At 46.5% G+C, this 21,431-nt stretch overlaps 1 protein-coding gene across 2 annotated transcripts in view; it reads right to left on the bottom strand.

Moving 5' to 3' along the window:
• BLTP1 (bridge-like lipid transfer protein family member 1) overlaps positions 1–21,431 on the bottom strand; it is a 451,393-nt gene that overhangs the window by 246,906 nt on the left and 183,056 nt on the right. For both annotated transcript variants that reach the window (XM_073572011.1, XM_073572012.1), the window contains exons 31-35: positions 12,330–12,450; positions 11,655–11,795; positions 8,812–8,939; positions 6,149–6,351; positions 5,668–5,865 (exon numbers count right to left, since the gene is read on the bottom strand). In XM_073572011.1, the coding sequence (XP_073428112.1) occupies positions 5,668–5,865; positions 6,149–6,351; positions 8,812–8,939; positions 11,655–11,795; positions 12,330–12,450 (791 nt within the window). The remainder of the gene's footprint in view (positions 1–5,667; positions 5,866–6,148; positions 6,352–8,811; positions 8,940–11,654; positions 11,796–12,329; positions 12,451–21,431) is intronic.

Raw genomic sequence — 21,431 nt, 5'->3', positions numbered from 1 at the left:
CCACCATTCTCCCTGGAATTCTCATCCAGGATCGGATGGTATGAGGGACTGGTTGGTGAAGTGTCCGGACTCCCTGCAGGAGAGGCAGCGTTTTTTTCTGAGGGAGAATTAACAACCCTCGGCTAGTGTCGAAGATCATTCCTAAGAAGGAAATCATCTGAGCTGGCACAAGGGATTTCTTCACATTGACCAACCACCCTAAGCGGGCAAGAGTATGTAGCGTGATGCTGACATTTTCCTCGCATGCCAGTATTGACGGGCCCTTGACAAAGAGGTCGGCCAAGTAAGGCAAGACGACTATGCCTCGAGAGTGCAGTATGGCCATGACAACTGCCATAACCTTTGTGAACACTCTGGGAGCCGTGGCTAACCCGAAGGGTAGCGCTACGAACTGAAAATGTCGACCGCTGAAGGCGAAGCGTAGGAACCTCTGATGAGGAGGAAAAAATGGGAATAAGCAGATATGCGTCCTGGATGTCGATCAATGCCAAGTATTCTCCCTGCTCCATGGCCGATATGACTGAACGGAGAGACTCCATCCGGAAATGTCTGATCCTGATGACTTTGTTCAGAAGCTTCAGGTCCAAAACAAGCCTAACAGATCCGTCCTTTTTGGGAACAGCAAACAGGCTGGAATAGAAGCCCTGTGCTCTTTCGTGTTCCGGCACTGGAACAATGACTCCGTTTTGCTGGAGTGATTTGATGGCACCTAACAGAGCCTTTGCCTGCGTATCCACCCTGGGCCGACGAGACAGAAAAAACCGTCTTGGAGGGTATCTGACAAATTCTATTTTGTAACCTGAAGCCACCAACTCCTTTACCCATGCGTCGTGTGCGACCTTGACCCAGACGTGGTGAAACCAGAGTAGGCGACCGCCCACCTTGCTGGGGTCGTCTGGTAAGCGCCTTGAGTCATTTGGCTGACGATCTTTGGGATCTGGATCCCCTCGATCTGGGCTGTTGAGTATGCATTCTCCCAAATGGGTTGGCTTTATCTAAATAGGCGGCCGAACTGATAGGGCAGGCAAGTCAAGGACTTCTTGGAAGTAGAATCGGCTCGCCCTGTCCTTAACCATAGAGCTCTTCTGATAGAAATTGCATTAGCGGCAGCAAGTGCAGAGCAATTGGCCGCATCCAAAGATGCATTAATTACATAGTCTCCGGCCATCGCCATCTGACTCGCGACCTCCGATATTTCTGCAGGTAGATCTCGCTCCTGCGCTACCTTGTTTACTGATTCTGACCATGAGATCATAGCCTTGGCTACCCAAGTTGCTGCGAACAAGGGAGCGAATGCTTACCCTGACGCCTCATATACTGAACGAGCTAAGCTCTCTATGAGGCGATCCGTGGGATCCTTAATAGAGAAAACACTAGGTACAGATAAAAGGGTTTTTGTGGCTAGGCGCGAAAACCGGTGGATCCACCATCGGGAGGTCCGGAGCAAAAGGATACCCTGTTTCGAGTGCCTTTTGACCCGAGAAACGCCTGTCTGGACGTTCTCTGTGCCGCTGCACTATGTTCTCAAACTCCGGGTGAGGGGAAAAAATTCTGTGCGGGCGCTTCACTCGCTTAAATGCCACTTTATGCCCCGTAGCCGCTGCGGGATCATCCTCAATCCCCAGGGTCTGAATGACGGCTTCTATGAGGCTGTCCCGTTTCACGAGACCCTGGAGTGTCCAGGTCAACGGATTCGTCTGTCGCAATCTGAGGTCTGCTCGCTATCAACCATTGGTGACGGGAAGCGAGAAGCAGAGCTTACGGATGCCAAGGCACCGGATAGACTGGGCGACACCGTGTGGATTCCTTTCCTCCGGGTCTGCCTGGAGTGAGAGCGGCCCCTGCAGGCCGGAGGCTCTTGTGAGGTGGAGGACCCTTCTAAGGTCGGCAAGCCATTGTCCCTGCCCCTATCTGGGGCTTGAAGGGACTCTATTGCTCTCGTAAGCGACGCCATGGACTGTGACAATGATAGGGCCCACTCCTGGGGATTCGACACATTGATCACGGTCGCAGGGGAGGGTTCCTGGGCGCGTTCGGATTCGCAGGCTTCGCATAATCGCTTGCTCTGCGCCCGTGGAAACGCAGCCCGACAAGAGATGCATGCAGCGTAAAAGAACGTGTGTGTCTTTGCCTTTTTTGGACATGCTGTATCTGTTCGCTGCTGGGGAGGGGGGAGGAGGTAGCACCTCGTTTTCCCTGAAGCGTGGCCGCTCGGGCAGCACTTACCCCAGTCCTGCGCACCCCCCCGTCCTGGACGCTTCTACCTTCAAATTGCGCGCCAGCAGCTGTGGGAGTGAGCCACCAGCATATAAAAAAACGCTCTAGGGGCGGTACTTCCGTTCTGCGGCCTAGCCGCACTCCGAAGTCGGGGCCTAAATTTCTTCGCCGCCGCCCAGTGCGGGGCGGGCCGCCGGAAGTGACGCGCGGCCCGGAGGCGGGACTTCCGGCCGCAGCCTAGCACCGGCTAAAGCCGCTGCCTCAATTTATCCCCTACCTGGCCGGGGGGGGGGGGGGGATGGTGGTTCCATGGCGCTGAAAAAACATGGCGCCACTCCAGACGCGGCGCCGCCTGATGGATCCAACCACACTCAGCCTTGCATGGCCGGTGGCTTCCGCCGGCTGGGGGCTCCAGCCCCCGGATCTTTGCAGGAGCCCTCCCAGACCCTCTCCTCACCGATGATCCTTTTCAGCTTCCTGAGCGCAGGTATATGAGGGGGCCTCGAAAAAATAGGACGGTGCAGGCACCCTAGCTCCATCTGACCCCTTCAGGGGGTGAGAGAAGGGATCGTCCGCCACCTTGCAGCACCGCAGTCTAAACATTGGTGGAGCAGTGGGGGCCACACAGACTAGTTTTGTGCCTCTGTACAGCCCATGGTTTCAATACCTAGGGGTGGTCAGGGCTAAGTCCGGCATTGTGTCCCACGACGCGGGAGAGGATGCGTGGAGGGACACTCGCACGTGGTCGCCCGTTGTTGGTTTGGGGAAATCGGACCCTTTCAATAGGATCCGTTGCCCCTGTCTAATCTTCATGGGAAAAGAGAACAAAGTCTGGAGAAAAAAGCCAGACGTGTGCCTCCATGAACAATAAGCAAAAAACTGATTTCCGCCCGCAATAGGGGCGAGGGTGTATATGGCGGAGGAGGAGCTAACCTCTTTTTTTCACTTAGTGTTAGCCTCCTAGCGGCAGAAGCATACACCCGCAGTATCTGTGTCCCCCAATGAGGCGAAGGAGAAAAGGTCGTCACCTACCAGCAGACTAGGAAATTATGAACCCAACATGATCATTCTTAGATTACAAGCTTGGACAAGCATGCTACTCCCAGCTCACTAAATTGTAATTGACTTTTTTTTTTAATCTGCTTTCATTCATGTGTGGTGAGAGCTTTTATCTTACATAGTGTACAGTTTGTTTCCAAGCTGCTCAGTCACCAGAGCCTGCCCGAGAGTGCACAGTAGCTACATTCCAGGAAAATAATTAACTTCTAACATCCCAGTCAGTTCTCTCAAGCCTATTGATTTCTATAAAGAAGTTAGCTGTTCACATCCCTCACTTTCAGCTACTGAGCTGTTACCAATCCTGTACAATCTACAGCTCCCAGGATCAGCAGCTCCTAGAGCAGCTCCCCTATTCACTGCTCTCACTTTCCTGAGCTGTGTGATAAGGCTATGTGGTCATGTTGCGGATTTGCCTGTGGAATTTTCTGCACAGATTCTACATCTCTTGGCAGAAAACACAGGTAGAAATCCGAGCGGATTTGATGCGGATTTACATGCGTTTTTGTAAGCTAAATAAAGATCTATTATTTAACAACAAAAATAAAAGTAGTGATGTCATTTGTCATTTCTTTGTCCAACCTCTTATTTTGCATACTCTATTGAAGAATAATGTTTACACACACAGATAAACAGATAGCTGTATCTATAGATAGATAGTAGATAGATAAATGTATCTATAGATAGATAAATAAATATATAGATAATATCTATAGATAGATAAATAGATAGATGTATCTATAGATAGACAGATCTATAGATACATGTATCTATAGATAGATATAGCTATCCATCTATCTATAGATCTATCTGTAGATGTATCTCTCCATCTATCTATCTATCCATCCATCTATAGATATATCTATCCATCTATCTATAGATACATCTATCTATAGATAGATAATTGACCTGCCATTTTACCAAACATGTATAGGCTCTTTTTTATTTAAATGGTGAAAAAAAAAATCCAAAATTTGTTTAAAAAAAAAATGGCGCTATTTTCTAACACCCGAAGCATTTCCATTTTTTTTTATTGATACCATTATGGCATAGATATGATCCTTTGATCTCCCATTATTGCATTTTATTGCAATGTAGTGGCGTCCAAAAAAACGTAATTCTGGCTTCTTTTTTTTTTTTCGTTACGCCGTTTAGTGATCGGGTTATTTTTTTTTTATATTGATAGATCAGGCAATTCTGAACGCAGAAATGCCACATGTGTGTATGTTTGATTTTTTTTATTGTTTTATTATGATTGAGGACAAAAAGGGGGGCGATTTGAACCTTTATATTTTTTCATTTTTTTCAATATTTTTAAAAACATTTTTTTTTTACTTTTTGCATGCTTCAATAGTTTCCATGGGAGGCTAGAAGCTGCAGTACTTTGATCGCCTCTGCTACACACAGGAGATGATCAGATCGCCTGTGTGTAGCAAAAATGCTCATTTGCTATGAGCGCCGACCACGAGGCAACGCTCATAGCAATAAGGAAATGACAACCAAAGAGGTCTGCTTCAGACCTCTGGTTCTATGCCGACCCATTGGTGACCCACGATCATATGATGGGGTCAGCGATGGGCGGGATTAGCAACGCGCTTCCGGTAAGTGCGAGTTAAATGCCGCTGTCAGAGATTGACAGCGGCATTTAACTCATTAACAGCCACGGGTGGATCGCGGTTCCACCCACGGCTGTTGTGCGCACATGTCAGCTGTATAGATCAGCTGTCACGTGCCCAGAATAGTGTGGGCTTAGGCGCTGGGGGAGTATGACATGGGCAAACTATTACGCCCAAAGTCGCAAAGGGGTTAAATGGAATCTGTCTGCAGGATTTTGCTACGCAATCTAACACCAGCATAAGGTAGTGACAGAGACACTAATTCCAATGATGTATCACTTTGTTTACTGGGTGCAGCAGCTATGATAGAGTTACAGTTTTCTCTGTGTACATTGTATATTGACAGAAAGCTGCTCATCAGTGGTGGGAGCGTGGTTGGACTAGGAGGCACAGTCCTGCTTGTCCTGTTTTGATAATCTCCTGCTGATAAAACACTGATTGTATTAAAAGAACAAAATACAGCCTTGTTAGGGTCATTGTTGTAATCAGGGCCTCTTCCCCTACATCATTGTGCTCTCATATTACATAACAAAACCTGGTGATAGATTGCGGTTGCTTATAAAGTAAGATCAATACAATTTTCAAATCTCATTTTTAAAAACCTACAAATTTCTGTAGGTCATCAGACCCTGTACAGATACATTTATCTACAAATCCTATGGTATTACAATTCTAAAAAAGGTCTGTGTGTTATAGGTAATAGGTATCTTCTATCAGCTCAAAGCCACCACCAATACTATAATTATACATTTTCATTGCAAACAATAACGTTAATCACCTTTAACAACCAAGTTCTCAATTCCACACTCAAACATTATCCATCCCCATTTTTCTTGACTTGGACCAATGCGGGTCACATCAGTAGTTGGAGGCTGTTCAGTTTCATCCACAAATGTGAAATCATCCAATTCTTCCAGGGTGAAAAGAACCTTTGATTTTTCAAAGGGAATAGTGGTGATTGCGCAGGTTCCCATGTCTGATCAAATGGAGGAAAGAAATATAATCATAAGGGCAAAGGACAGTTATCTACAAGGCAGCAGACACAATAACATTTTGGCTGTGCATATGAAAAAAAAATGCAGTCGCTTGCACTGCAAATCAGAGACAGAAAAGTTTATAAAAAATAAAAAAAAAACCCTCCTTGCGGTGGTCCACATGTTTTCAGTAGATTAGAACTGCAGAGGAATTAGCATTAGCTTCCCTAAAACTTGGATATGTACACCCAGCTGAACATTATTACAGTCATATACATTTCTCACCTGATGTATCTAATCCTCGGAGCTGGCCATGTACTCGATGGACATTCAATTTGGCAGCTATTTCTTTCCCTTTCTCAGCTCCAGCATTGGACCTTAATGACCCAGATGATTGTGGTTGCATTTTCGTGGCATTGGCGTATTTCTCTAAGTTTACAGGTTGACGACCAGTCTCTGTATTGTTTGCCGTTTCTTCTACTACACCTCTTTAGTGAAATGGAATAGAAAAAATAGGTTAGACATTTCCAAAATAAAGACATATGTTCCCTTACTTCTATACAGGATAAGTATAAACAATGTAAAGGGGGGGCAGGATACATCAGAGATCCCGAGAGATCCCAAAAATGACGCCCAATCATTTAAACTTTTCTCCAGCAGAAGTCAAAGGTGCTGTCATGCAGTTGTCTGCACAGGTAGTATGCGACAAGTTAAGCTGACCACACACTTGGGATAACGGACAGCGGACAGATATTGGCTCCCCTTAGCACAAGGTTCAGTTGCTTTCAATGGGGAGTAGGGAAAAAGCTGCTGCAAGATATCTTTTATCTACTCTGGAAAAAAAAGGTTGACTATTAAAATTCCAGCAGCCCAAATCGTCTCTCTCCCAACATCATCTCCAGGAGGAGTCAGGAGGCCTCATTCACATTAGATTATCCTGCTGAAAACTGAAATTTAGCAAACTGTCATCTAATGTATATGATGGTCTTTAGCCTTAAACCTTAATAAGTCCTTAACAAGGCTAATTCACACTTGAGAATCCTGGTAATCAGTAGGTGATAAAATTTTCGTATAATACGGCATAGAAAAAACTTTTTTTTTTATGATGGACAAACCCATTTTTTTGTATAAGTGAGCCTATTTATAAAGGTTCAGATTCAATGTCAATTGAATACATTAAGAATGACAATTGATATTGTGATCTCAATGTCGCACACGATGCAATACCATTATCCGAAAGTTCTTGCCAAGTTTGCACCTTAAAGTGAACCAGACAGCTGATACATGCTGCCCAATCCACAGACAGCATGTATAAGGCACTGGTTGTATGATCTCATCATGTTTGACTCTGAAATTCTGCGGTGATCCAGAGAAGAACATACAGTTGTGCTCAAAAGTTTACATACCCTGGCATCATTTTTGCTTTCTTGGCCTTTTTTCAGAGAATATGAATGAGAACACCAAAACTTTTTCTCCACTCATGGTTCGTGGTTGGGTGAAGCCATTTATTGTCAAACTACTGTGCTTTCTCTTCTTAAATCATGAAGACAACCCAAAACATCCAAATGACCCTGATCAAGAGTTCACATACCCCATTTCTTAATACCATGTATTGCCCCCTCTGACATTAATGACAGCTTGAAGTCTTTTGTGGTAGTTGTGGATGAGGCTCTTTATTTTCTCAGATGGTGACGCTGCTCACTCTTCTTGGCAAAAAGCCTCCAAGTTCCTGTATATTCCTGGGCCGTCTAGCATAAACTGCGCTATTGAGATCTCCTCAGAGTGGCTCAATGATATTGAGGTCAGGAGACTGATGGCCACTCCAGAACTTTGACTTTGCTCTGTTGTAGCCAATGACAGGTTGAGTTGGCCTTGAGTTTTGGATCGTTGTCATGTTGGAACGTCCAAGTACGTCCCATGCGCAGCTTCCAGGCTGATGAGTGCAAATTTGTCTCCAGTATTCGCCGATACCATGCTGCATTCAACTTTTCTTCAACTTTGACCAACTTTCCTGTGCCTCTGTAGCTCACACATACCCAAAACATCAGTGATCCACCTCTGTGCTTTACAGTACGAATGGTGTTCCTTTCATCATAGGCCTTGTTGACCTCTCTCCAAATTTTTACAGAGCACTTGATTTTCCATTTGTTAACCACAGTTTGAACGCTGCTGACTGGCATTATCAATTTTTTGGATATCTTTTTGTATCCCTTTCCTGTTTTATACAGTTCAGCTATCATTTCCCGTAGATCCGTTGACAGTTCTTTTGCTTTCCCCATGACTCACAATCCAGAAACGACAGTCAGACGCCTCTCACACAGCCAAACCAGATCTCACACTTTGCACTGACGATTCTGGTTTCTCTTTTGTCCTAAGTCATGTGACAAAGCTCGTTAAATGGTTGACTTTTAGGATTGCTACTTCCAATAAGTGGCACTAGAGTTCTAGTCCTCTTCCTCTCTGAAGAGACAATTTGCATATTAACCAGAGGAGTATTGCAGCTTTAAGTCTCATCTCGGCATGCTTAGTATGTCAATCTCCACAAGGAGAAACAATACTTCTTGGATATCGGTCAGACGCCTCTCACACAGCCAAACCAGATCTCACACTTTGCACTGATGAGGGGCAGTACCCCAAAACACAGTATCTGCAAATTGAGATTCTGGTTTGACTTTTATCCGAAGTCATGTGACAAGGCTCGTTAAAGGGTCTACATTGACTTTTAGGATTGCTACTTCCAATAGGTGGCACTAGAGTTCTAGTCCTCTTCCTCTCTGAAGACACCAGTAATTTGAGAATTTTGATAATGAAATGATCAGTCCTGGCGATGAAAGAACCAGATTTCTCCTATAAGATATATTACAAGTGTTCTTATTTTCATGTGTACTGTGGATTCCTAAAATAAAAATTAAAACAACGGTTACTCTTTAACTACTCTAATCTTTTACCTGTTCATCCGGACTTGTGTAGCAATTCTATCAAAGCAAAGTGCGATTAAAGAAACATGGGTGACACTTTTGTTTGCGGCTAGACTAGAAGACTCTTCAATGGATGCTTGTAACAAACACAGATTCACCTGAAACAAGACAGGATGATTATTTCTACAGATTACATTCAGCTATTTTTCTTACACAGAGCTAACAATAAGACACATAATTATAAGATGAGGTTCAGCATTGTAGCATAGGAAGAATATATACTGTAACAAAGCGAAATATATTGTTCAGTGCTGCTGAAATCTAAGAGTTCATCAGAGAATGTTTTCACTGTTTCAGCCCCCAGCATATCCTGAGCAGCTAGTGGAAAACTGGCCTGTATATATGATCTCAGTCTAGATAATGCACGTCAGGAAAGAGAAATACGGCACATGAAACGAGTTAGTAATTTATGTCCGGTTAACCCAATCCTTGATAGTGGTAGCCACACAGGTTTTTCACCTTCTATTGTCATTTTTTTAGCTTCTATTTTCACATCATGCTTTTGAAACTTAATGGCACTGACTTCTTTTGCATCATCACATCTGATGATTGTTCAGGTTACCCGTGGTTTGGGCAGCATGAATCAGAGCTTGTATGCATGATTGCAGCCAGGTATATTCATCTCTAAAGTGCTCCAGCATTTGGAGAACACATAGTCAGACGATCTGGCCAGAGACCATAGTGAGAGATGAGTCTAGCCCGATGCCACGTCCAGACGTCTTTTATCCATTCCACTCATGATTGACATGTCTTTCCTATAATAAGAAACCAGTCAATCACTTGGGAAAAGCCAGCGCCGGACTAGTTTATTCTCTCCCCTTGGTCCCCTACCAGATCTTTTAACTATGCTTTCTCTGAAACAGCGGAACATTTCAAAGGGAAATATTAGACAATCAAGAAGCCAGGCTCTGATTCATGCTGCCTGTGGTTGGGTCAGCATGTATCAGGTAATGAGATCCCTTAAAGGGATATTCCCATCTCCAAGATCCTATCTGTTATGATTGGGTCACCGAGGAGGAGAGCAAGCCCATGCTAAGCCACAGAAAACCAGAGAGGTTGGTAACTAAGCGGATTGCAGACCCCTGATCCTATCCACACAACTAGCAGTAGCCGTGGAGCGTGCCTACGATGATCCTAGATGCCTCGGCACAGCCGGAGAGCTAACTAAACCAAAAGCAAGAAAGAGGAAATCTAAACTGCCCCAGAGCAGACCCCAAAGGAATAGATAGCCCCCAAACATATAATGTCGGTGAGACAAGATGAAAACACAAACGCAGGTAGGAAAATAGACTGAGCAAACGATGGGGCCCACACTGACTAGACAGGTTAGGAAAGGAAAGGAAAGACACTGTCTGCAATCACGCAAAAAAACCTGCAAAAAAGTCCAACACGTCTGATGCAAAAAATACTGAAGTCGCACGACTTCGCCCACTATATCAGCACTCTGGTATATTCTGAAAGCAGAGCAAAAAGAGGCCAATCTAATAAGGGACAAAAACAAACTGGCACAAGCAGTAATATATGGATGGTGATTCAGCACAGCCCCAGCCAGAGCAGGCTGACCCACACAAAACTGAAATAGACAAAACCAGATCAAATGTAAAAAGAATAGCAAATGAACACTTAGCTGAACATGCAGGGACTGAGCTGGAAACTAAGACCTCAGGAGGCAGGAAGAAAATCACCAGCAGGGATAGAGGGAGTCGGCTGTCTTAAATCCAGTCTGAAACCCCAGATCTCCAATCGTCGTCCTTATTATCAGGTGGCAAACCTCTGTTAATCAGATCAGCTCCATTACCTCCAGTAACCACCAGAGGGAGCCCAGAAAGAGAACTTGCAAGCCCTCTGTCAATTTGACCAGCTCCACTACCTTCAGTAGTAACCAGAGGTAGGCCAGAAAGCGCATTCACAACACCTATCCCAATATGGAGTAGCTGTAATAATAATATTAGCAAATACCTCTAATTAGAAATGTAGTATAGTTTTTCTGATTCGTTATGTCTCTTTCCTCATGTGCAGGGCATTGCAGGACCTTAGGTAACCATGGTAACATGACATGGTAAAACCAATGGAGTCGTTCAAAAGTACAACTCGTTCCGCAAAAAAACAAGCCCTCACATGGCCATTTTGACTAAAAAATAAAAAAGTTATGGCTCTGGGAAGAAGGGGACCAAAAAATCAAACTACAAAACTAAAAATACCTCTGGTCGTTAAGGGGTTAAGTTTCACTGTTTAGGATAGCCAAATAGAAAATCAAATCTAAATCACAAGTAAATTCAGCCATTAATCTACCTGGTATTCATAGAAATAACATACACTTGAGTATTATGCCCTTCTTGTTGTCCTCAACAATCTCAGTAAAACAAAGATATACTAGATATTAATCATGGTTATTTATGACATAATTTTTAAAGGGAATCTGCCAGTAGTTTCTGCTACCTCATCTGAGAGCTGCATGAGGATGGCAAAGAGACCCTGAAGTCACTTAGTTTACTGGATGCAGCCATTCTGACACAATCAGAGCTGAGGAAGCAAACCCGACCCACACCAGGCTCTGCATATACAATGTCTATAGACAGGTGCTTATCACAAGAGGGGGCGTGTCTGACTAGCATGCACGTGCTACTGTGTCCAGAAACGATAAGCTCCTGGTGCTAAAACAATCATAGCAAGTAAACAATAGGACGGAGCTTGATAGGAAAGGCATCCCTGAAATTTGTGTTTTAACCCCTACCTCATGCTGTCTTCAGATTACATAGCACAAACCTGCTTTAAAGGCTTTTAATGCTTTAGGGAATAAACACACAGTATACCTTGGGTATTGAGATATTGGCTTGAAGCCCCTTGATTTTCACATTATCTTGGTTTAGCCCACCCTTGGTCTGCGTTTGATTTGTGCTTCCTTTAACAAGAGTCTCAGGTTTGGATAATTTATTTTCTTGCTTAGATGGTTGCTGGAAAAGAAGAATATAACACAAATGTACAGACTATCTTCTCATAATGTCGCAATGGCAATGAATATTTTTCTCCATATGTATCATCACTAAACAATACAGTGGAAATACTATTAGCTGGCAACAAGAAGCAATATATTGCTTTCCTTATTACTAGCTTTATAGGGAATGCAATAACCTATCCGAGATCTGCACATAAATTATACAATACGCTATTGTGAGAATTATAGCTCCGCTCTTCATGAAAGCCTGGAATTAAGTCACATGCGATTAAATCAGCGTTTTCAGTAACTACCTCCAGGCTACACTTGACTGAAGTGGACATTTCCAACTTACTCTGAGCTTGACCATCACGCAGACACTAAAGGCAGTAATAGCACATAATGAGCGTCCCTCTGAAAACTATACTAGCTGCCAACATGGGCACCTTTCACTGTCAATTATCCGCTTAATTACTCCAATATGAAAACACCAGATGTAAAAGCATAAAGAAACCCATATGGTTTTTAGGTGATAAACATTTATACAACTTACATTTTCTGAGAAAGTAGTCTTACTATTTTGCACAGCTTCTTTTAGCACCTTGGTATGTAGGTCATCAACAATCACAGCTGGATGTCTGGTACTGGTGAAATGTACCATAGCCTCTATGTACCTGAGGACAAAAAGAATGTTTATAAGCCCGGCTAAGGGACAATCCAAGCGATTACACAGCTGATTACACAAACCAGTGCAGTGTGGTTATTCTTATATATTATCAGAATCGGGGACATTTTATTAAGCAAAAATCATTATCAGGAAAATATGACAACTTTGAGAGACATCCAAGTAAGGTTACATTCACACTCTGCAGTCTACTACAGGTAAATGCCAGTGCATATGTGAAACATATTCATAGGCCACAATTCACCCAACCAAAGCTACTCCATACAGAGAAATCAAATAAAAAATACATACTTTTTGTATTAATGGAGTTGTCTAGTGTTTGAAAAATATGTTTACAGAGCTCAGACTCATTAAAAAAAAAATTAGTAATGATCAACCTCACCCATCTCCTGCAGCTCCTGTTCAGGAAATGCCCGCTCGGCCGATTACTGGCCAATATGGTCTGACGTCATCCAGTGATTGGCTAAGCAGGAATTTCCAGGGTGTCACGGCAGGACCATGTAGCCAAGACTGGTGAGAACCAGGTAATCATCAGAATAGGAGCTACAGAGGTTTGAGGCGGGTATTACGTTTTACAGTTTTTTTCACCAGTTTATGTCCTTTTAAAAATAATTTCAGATTTTTATCTGCTGAACACCCCTCAAAAATTGGAACTTAAGGGTGACATATGCCACTGTATAACTACACAGCAGAAATCCTCCCAACCTAACATAACATAGTTTTGAAGGCTGAAGGAAGACCTTATATCCATCTAGTTCAGCCTATTTTTAGTGCAGCTGTTCTGCATTGTTGATCCTGGGGAAGGCAAAAAACCCACAGAGTAGAAGCCCATTTTCTCCATAGGGAAAAAAAATTCCTTCCCCTAAGCTGGGTCAACCATCTACCTATAATATTCTGTTATTCGTAACCTTCTATACTGTTACTCACAAGAAAAGCTTCCATTCCTTTCTTAAATTCATTCAGTGAGTTGGCCATCACCACTTCCTCAGGAAGAGAATTCCAGAGTCTCATTGCTCTTACCGTGAAGAACCCTCTTCTATGCTGGTGCAGAAATTGCCTTTCCTCCAAACAAAGAGAATGCCCCCTTGTTCTTGCCACAGTCCTTGGTACAAACAGTTCAGTGGAGAGATCTCTGTATTGCCCTCTGATATACTTGTACATATATATTAGGTCTCCCCTGTCTTCTCTTTTCTAGAGTAAATAGACCTAATTTTGATAACCTTTCTGAGTATTGTAGTGAACCAACTCCATTTATCATTTTAGTAGCCCGCCTTTGAACCCTTTCAAGTTCAGTAATGTCTTTCTTGAGCACCGGCGTCCAAAATTGCACACAATACTCCAAGTGTGGTCTGACGAGTGATTTGTACAGAGGGAGAATTATGTTTTCATCTCGTGTCCCCAGACCTCTTCTAATGCATCCCGTGACCCTATTTGCTTTGGTGGCAGCTGCCTGACACTGGGCACTCCAATTTAGCTTCTTATTGACTAAGATGCCTAACTCTTTTTCCATGTCTGATTTTCCCAGCAGTTTCCCATTTAGTAAGTAATTGTAGCATCTGTTTCTCCTTCCCATGTGCAAAACCTTACGCTTATCTGTGTTAAACCTCATCTGCCATTTTTCAGCCCAATTCTCCAATTTACTCAAATCTCTCTGTAGTTGCAAACTGTCCTCCTTTGTGTTAACTACCTTACATAGTTTTGTATCATCTGCAAATACTGATACTTTACTGTGTAAGCCATCCACTAGATCATTAATAAATATATTAAATAGTAGGGGGCCCAATACAGAACCCTGTGGTTCCCCACTAGCAACCCTGGCCTAATCTGAGTATGCACCATTAATAACCACTCTTTGTTTTCTATCACTAAGCCAGCTACCTACCCATCTACACACATTTTCCCCTAGCCCAAGCTTTCTCATCTTGCTTACCAATCTTTTATGTGGGACAGTGTCAAATGCTTTAGAGAAGTCGAGATAAATGACATCCAATGATTCTCCTTGGTCCATTTGAGAACTTACATCCTCATAGAAGCTGATCAGGTTAGTTTGACAGGAGCGATCCTTCATAAATCCATGTTGATATGGAGTTAAACATTTATTAACATTGAGATATTCCATAATGGTAAACCTTCAAAAATTTTACCCACAACAGATGGGCAACCTATACCTCTAATATATACTGCTAATAGAGTGAGCATAGTATAGGCCTTAAATGGATTGTCCAGGTTTGGGACAAAATAGGATTTTAGTTACTCACCATAAAATCCTTTTCTCAGAGCCTTGATTAGGGGACACAGGAAACCATGGGGTGTATGTTGCTGCCACTAGGAAGATGACACTATGCACAAAAAATTAGCTCCTCCCCAGCAGTGCAAAACCCACCAACTGGCACTAAGTTAGTTAGTGAGAAAACAGTAGAGTAGGAGAAGCCACGTGCAATAGAAGAACATAGAAGAAAATACACAAAACCAAACCGTAACAATAGAAAAAGTCAAAACAGTTGTCAAGCTTGGGAGGGTGCTATCACCCCCAATGAAGGCTCCGAGAAAAAGATTTTACAGTGAGTAATCAAACTCTTATTTTCTCTATCCCTTCATTGGGCGACACTGGAAACCATGGGACGTCCCAAAGCAGTAGCTATTGAGGGAAAGAGCACAAAACTACATTGAGGTTGGAGAAATAACCACTATCGGATGTAAGATTCTCCTAACTAGGCTGGCATCTGACGAGGCGTAGGTATGGACCGTGTAGAACTTGGCGAACGTGTGAATAGGGACTTTGTCGCCGCTTTGCAAAGTTGGAAGGCAGATGCCAGAGGCGAGCAGCCCAAGAGGCACCCACCACTCAGGTACAGTGGGTCTTAATCCCAGGGGGAGGTGCTCTGTCCTTAATCCAGAATGCTTCCAAGATTCCTGCGCAGATCCAGCGAGCAACTGTGGCCTTGGATGCCGGAAGGCCTCTGCGAGGACCCTCAGGGGTAACAAAGACTGAATCCGACCTCCTGAAGATGGCGGTGCTAGTAAGGTAAACGCACATCATCCTGACCAGGTCCAACATGTTCAGGAATCACTCCAGAGGATGAACTGGTGATGGGCAGAAGGGAGGGATTACAATGTCCTCATTGAGATGAAAGGCGGAGACTACCCTGGGAAGAAAAAGGAGATTTTTGTGTACTCACCGTAAAATCTCTTTCTCTTAGCCTTTAATTGGGGAAAACAGAACCGTGGGTGTTATGCTGCTGTCCACTAGGAGGCGACACTATGCATAATCTGAAAAAGATTAACTTTGGCTCCTCCTCTGCAGTATACACCCCTGGACGGCGTCAGCCTTCTCCAGTTTTGTGCAAAAGCATTAGGAGGAATATACCAGAAACATAACCATGCCTGTAAAAAAAGGCTACTATAAACAGGCTCAAACAACAATATGAGAACCCAACCGTAACAACGGCCCGCAAGGGCAACAGGGTGGGAGCTGTGTCCCCCAATTAAAGGCTAAGAGAAAGAGATTTTACGGTGAGTACACAAAAATCTCTTTTACTCTGTCGCCTTATTGGGGGACACAGAACCGTGGGACGTCCCAAAGCAGTCCCTGGGTGGGAAGCAGTGGACGAATATTGTGCTGACAGTCCTCTAGACTTGGGGTACTGCCGCCTGCAGGACCAGTCTACCCAGGCTCGCATCCGCTGAGGACTGGGTATGCACTCTGTAGTGTTTTGTAAATGTGTGCAGGCTAGTCCAAGTGGCTGCCTTACACACTTGATGTGCTGAGGCTTGATGCCGAATGGCCCAAGAGGCCCCTACCGCCCGCGTAGAGTGTGCTGTGATACCGGCCGGAAGGGGAGAATTGTTGAGGCGGTAAGCCTCTTGAATGGTGGACTTGATCCACTTAGCAAGGGTGGCTTTGGAAGCCAGTAGGCCCTTGCGAACGCCTTCTGGAAGAAGGAAAAGTGAATCAGACTTCCAGAAGGGAGCAGTCCTAGACACGTAAATACGCAATGCCCTGACAAGGTCAAGCGTATGCAGAGCCTTCTCTACCCTATGAACGGGAGCCGGGCAAAGAGACAGTAGTGATATTTCCTCATTGAGGTGGAAGCTGGACACGACCTTCGGAAGGAAGGATGGTACTGTACGGAGAACCACCTTGTCCTGGTGAAAAACCAGGAAGGGTTGTCTGCAGGAAAAGAGCTGAAAGTTCAGACGCCCTGCGTAGCGAGGTGATTGCCACCAGGAAAAACCACTTTCTGTGATAGAAAGCGGAGTGAGACCACCCTAAGGGGTTCAAAAGGAGGTGACTGTAGTGCTGTCAAGACCAGGTTGAGATCCCACGTCTCCAACGGACGTTTGTAGGAGGGAACCAATTGGGAAACCCCTTGGAGAAAAGTCTTCACTTGCGGCTTGTTAGCAATACGCCTCTGAAAGAGCACTGAGAGCGCTGACACCTGGCTCTTCAGCGAGCCCAGGGATAGCCCGGCGTCCAGGCCTGACTGAAGGAAACCGAGGACCTTTGGAAGAGAATAGGGAAGTGGAATCTGCCCACGAGAGTCGCACCATGTGAAGAAAATCTTCCAGGTACGATAGTAAATCCTGGCTGGAGTTGGCTTTCGAGCCCTGATCATGGTTTTAACAACGTCCGGTGGAAAAACCTGCTTGGGTCAAAACCCAGGTCTCAATGGCCACGCCGTCAAATTGAGAGCCCCTGAGTTCTGGTGGAAGAACGGGCCTTGTGACAGGAGGTCGGGACGTGTGGGAAGACGCCAGGGGGCGTCTGCTGTGAGTTGCACGACGTCGGCGTACCATGTACGCCTGGGCCAGTCTGGAGCGATCAGAATGGTGGGAACACCCTCTTGTTTGATCTTCCTCAGGACTCTGGAGATCAGGGGGAGGGGTGGAAAAATGTACAGAAGCTGGAACTGGGTTGTCCTGAACCAGGACATCTGCTCCGAGCGACCGCGGATCGCGCGTCCTGGCCATGAAATTGGGAACCTTGGCCTTGAGATGGGATGCCATCAGATCCACGTCCGGGGTCCCCCAACGATGACAGATCTGACAGAAGACTTCGGGATGGAGAGACCATTCCCCCGAGTCCATTCCTTGTCGGCTGAGATAGTCGGCTTCCCAGTTGTCCACACCCGGAATGTGGACCGCGGAGAGTACCGACCTTGCAGCCTCCGCCCATTGTAGGATACGCGTTACTTCGGTCATCGCCTGGATGCTGCGGGTGCCGCCTTGATGGTTCACATATGCCACTGCCGTGGCATTGTCCGACTGTACTCTGATATGAGAGTCTGCCAGCAAGTGATGGAAGGCTTTCAACGCCAGGAAGATGGCCCGAATTTCCAGGATGTTGATGGGCATGGTCGATTCCCTTGGTGACCACCTGCCTTGCGCTCTGATGTAGGTGCACCGCGCCCCAACCCATAAGGCTTGCGTAGGTGGTCAAAACCTTCCATTGACCGGAGAGAAAGGATTTTCCCCTTGCAAGCGAGGTTGGCTTGAGCCACCAGTGCAGGGACCTCCTGGTGTTTGCTGATAACCGGAACTCCCTGTCGAGGGAGAACGGATTCCTGTCCCAGGACTTGAGGATGGCCAGTTGAAGGGGTCTGAGGTGAAACTGGGCAAATGGTACCGCCTCCATTGCTGCTGCCATCCTGCCAAGTACTCTCATGGCATACTGGAGAGATCTGGGGGACTTGCGGAGGAGTGTGTGAACTCCCAGACAGACAGCCAGTGCCTTGTCCCTGGGGAGGATCACCAGACCCTTGGAAGTGTCGAATAGCATCCCCAGGAAGGTCAGAGACTGACTCGGGGTAGTCGAGGACTTCTGTAAATTGACTAACCATCTCAGGCGCGTCAGAGTGTCGATCGTGATCGAGACGTTGACCTCGCAGTCCTTGAGGGTGGGGGCCTTGATGAGAAGGTCGTCCAGGTATGGAACGACTACTATGCCTCTGGAGTGCAGAACGTCCATCGTAGCTGCCATGACCTTTGTAAATGTTCTGGGAGCCGTGGCGAGACCGAACGGGAGGGCCACAAACTGGTAATGGTCTTGGTTGATTGCGAATCTGAGAAACCTCTGATGGGCGGGAGCAATCGGTATATGCAGGTATGCGTTCTGTATGTCTATGGAGGCAAGATATTCTCCTTTTTCCATAGACGCAACGATTGACCGGAGGGATTCCATGCGGAAGTGACGAACTCGAACATACTTGTTGAGTTGCTTGAGGTCTAGTATGGGTCGGACGCTGCCTCCCTTCTTGGGCACCACGAACAGGTTGGAGTAGAACCCTCGGAAGCGCTCTTCTGCTGGGATTGGCACTATGACTCCTGCTCGCAGGAGGAAAGAAACCGCTTGACGGAAGGCCTGAGCTTTGAGCGGGGATTTTGGAGGGACAGAGGGAAAAAACCTGTGCGGTGGGCTGGTAGTAAACTCGATTTTGTATCCTGAAGACACTATTTCTTTGACCCACTTGTCTTCTGTAATAGGCAGCCAGACCTGCTGAAAGAGTAGCAGTCGTCCGCCTACAAGTGGGGTGTCTTCCAGAGGGCATGAGTCAGGATGAGGGAAAAGTCTGAGGTTTTCCTCCTTTAGGTTTTGCCTGGCTTGTCTTTGATTGTCAGTTCCTGTCCGGCCTCTGTGCCGCACGTGTGTTGTCCCTGCGGGGGGAACGATTACGGTTTTGTGCTGGGCGTGAGACGGACCAGCCTGAAGAATTCCGAAAGGATCGGAAACGAGATTGATTACGCCTTTTAAACGTGCGTTTTGGTCTTAGTTGGGGAAGTACTTTTGCCCCCGTAGCATTGGATATTATTGTATCCAGCTTTCCACCGAAAAGACGGCCACTGAAGTACGGGAGATTTGTTAAGGACTTTTTTGAGGCCGCGTCCGCTTTCCATTCTCTTAGCCAGAGAATACGCCGGATTGTGATGTCGTTTGATGCTATTCCCGCTATTCCTCTTGCAGAGTCCAACGCTGCATGGACCATGTAATCTGCCACCACTGCAATTTGCACCGCCTGGTCCGCCAGCTGAGGATTTGACGGTTGAAGGCCCTTTTGCAATATAGATCAGCCCAAGCCATGATGGCCTTGGCTGCCCAAACTGAAGCAAATGCGGGAGCCAAAGAGGCACCTGCCGCTTCAAAGATTGAACGAGCCATGCGTTCGACTTGTCTGTCTGCTGTGTCCTTGAGGGTTGAACTGTCCGGCAGCGAGAGAAGCGTTTGTGCTGCCAGCCTAGAGACTGGAGGGTCCACTTCAGGCGAATCTGTCCAATCCTTGGTGTCTTTCTGTGGAAAGGGGTAATTTGCTTCCAAATACTTGCGATTGGCGAATTTTTTCTCAGGCTGCAAAAAATGCTTAGAAAGGATTTTTTGAAATTCCGGGTGATTAGGGAAGACCTTCGATGGTTTCTGAACACTTTCAAAGGAAATCTTGTGTTTTGGTGCTTCCGGGGTTGGATCTGAAATGTCCAGCACCCGAAGGATGGAAGAGACGATATCCTCAACTATTGCAGTATTGCTAGGGGGACAAGAGACGAGATAATTCTCTGTTTCGTTGTCTGGGTTAGAGTCACATATGCCTTCCGAGTCTGTGGTCGGAAATCGTTGCGGAGATCCGCATTGTCTGTCTCTGTCAGGGGACGGACTAGGTGACCTGGAGCCACTGTGTCTCTTCCTGGAGGGGGACGACCGAGTGCTATGTGAGGACGCAGATGAATGCGACCTGTGGGTCCGCTTACGTCTGAGACTGTCGGAAGTGGCATGTCCCCGAGATTTAAACGCATGACCCCGGACCTGCTAGCGCGGGCTGGTCTCCCATTTGGGTTCCGGCCAAGGCTCAAGCTGCTTAGCGGCCGCCACCTGACGAATGCAGTCACGCTCGGCCTAGAACGGCCGGTGGTCTGGGTAACGTTCATAGCCGAGACATGACCCTGCAAAGCCTGCAGTAGTGTAGAGGTCAGGCTATGTATGGACTGTGTTATAGACTGCAACATCTGAGTAGCCCATTCCGGTATGGAAGAAGACGCAGAAGCGTTGGTTCTGACCCAGTGTTTTGTACACAGTCCCGGCAGTGTGGGTCCGTGCTGCCCCTGGGGAGTGGTCTTGCAGGCTGTGCAGATTGCTCTTGCCTGGTTTTCTTCCTTGAGCCCGGCATCATGCACAGAGGCTGGCTAGCAGGGTCCTACAGGGGCTATGCAAAGGGGAGAACTTATAGGTAATATGAATGCACAGCTGAGTAAAGAGAACCCAGCTGTGATCTTACCCCACCAGTGTGCCCTTAAGTCCAGCGCCGACAAATCACAGTCCTGTGCCCCCCGGAGACTGTTGTATGGCTGTCAGCTATGTTTCCTGCTGCAGCAAGATGACCACCGGGATTCTGAGGTGGAGGGGGAAGGGGGCGGAGAGCTGAAAAGGGCGCGCTGAGCTATGTAAAAGCGCGCCCTTTCTGCCTCGATCCGCCCCTTCTATGACACTGCAGAGTGTCATTTTCGTCATCCGGGGGGCGGGCCAGGGGGCGGGAATAGGGCAGCGACTTGGGCTAGGTCGAAGCCGCGGCCTAAACTTGATACCTCATGCCCAGAAGGGCTCCAGGACGGCGCGGTTGTCCAGGGGGGGGGGTTGGATTCAAACCAGACCCCCCCGGATTGAACGGCAGGCTAGCGGTGGGGACATGAGGGCCACCTGGGCCCTGTGGGTGGTCCCTTTGAGGCGCTATGCAGCTGGTGCTGCCACAGAGACAGGGGCGCAGGGAGCCCTGTCTCTGACAAGTGCCATGCCTGCCTGCACCTCCCCCGGTCCCAACAGGAGCCCGCAGCTGGGCTGGGGTCCCTGGACTTGTAAGTGGCCGAATGGTGCCTGATACAGGCCCTACCTGCGGTGTCTCAACCTAATGCCCCCAGAGGGGGATTAGGGAGGGTGCTGCTGTCACCGTCAGGGGGGCTTCATCCTATCCTCGACCTCAACCCAGAGCC

Source organism: Dendrobates tinctorius, unplaced genomic scaffold, assembly GCF_039654945.1.
Source record: "Dendrobates tinctorius isolate UK_male_01 unplaced genomic scaffold, ASM3965494v1 ptg000030l, whole genome shotgun sequence".
NCBI lineage: Eukaryota > Metazoa > Chordata > Amphibia > Anura > Dendrobatidae > Dendrobates > Dendrobates tinctorius.
The sequence above is the reverse complement of the archived record's forward strand: the minus strand, read 5'-3'. Positions and strand labels throughout refer to the sequence as shown.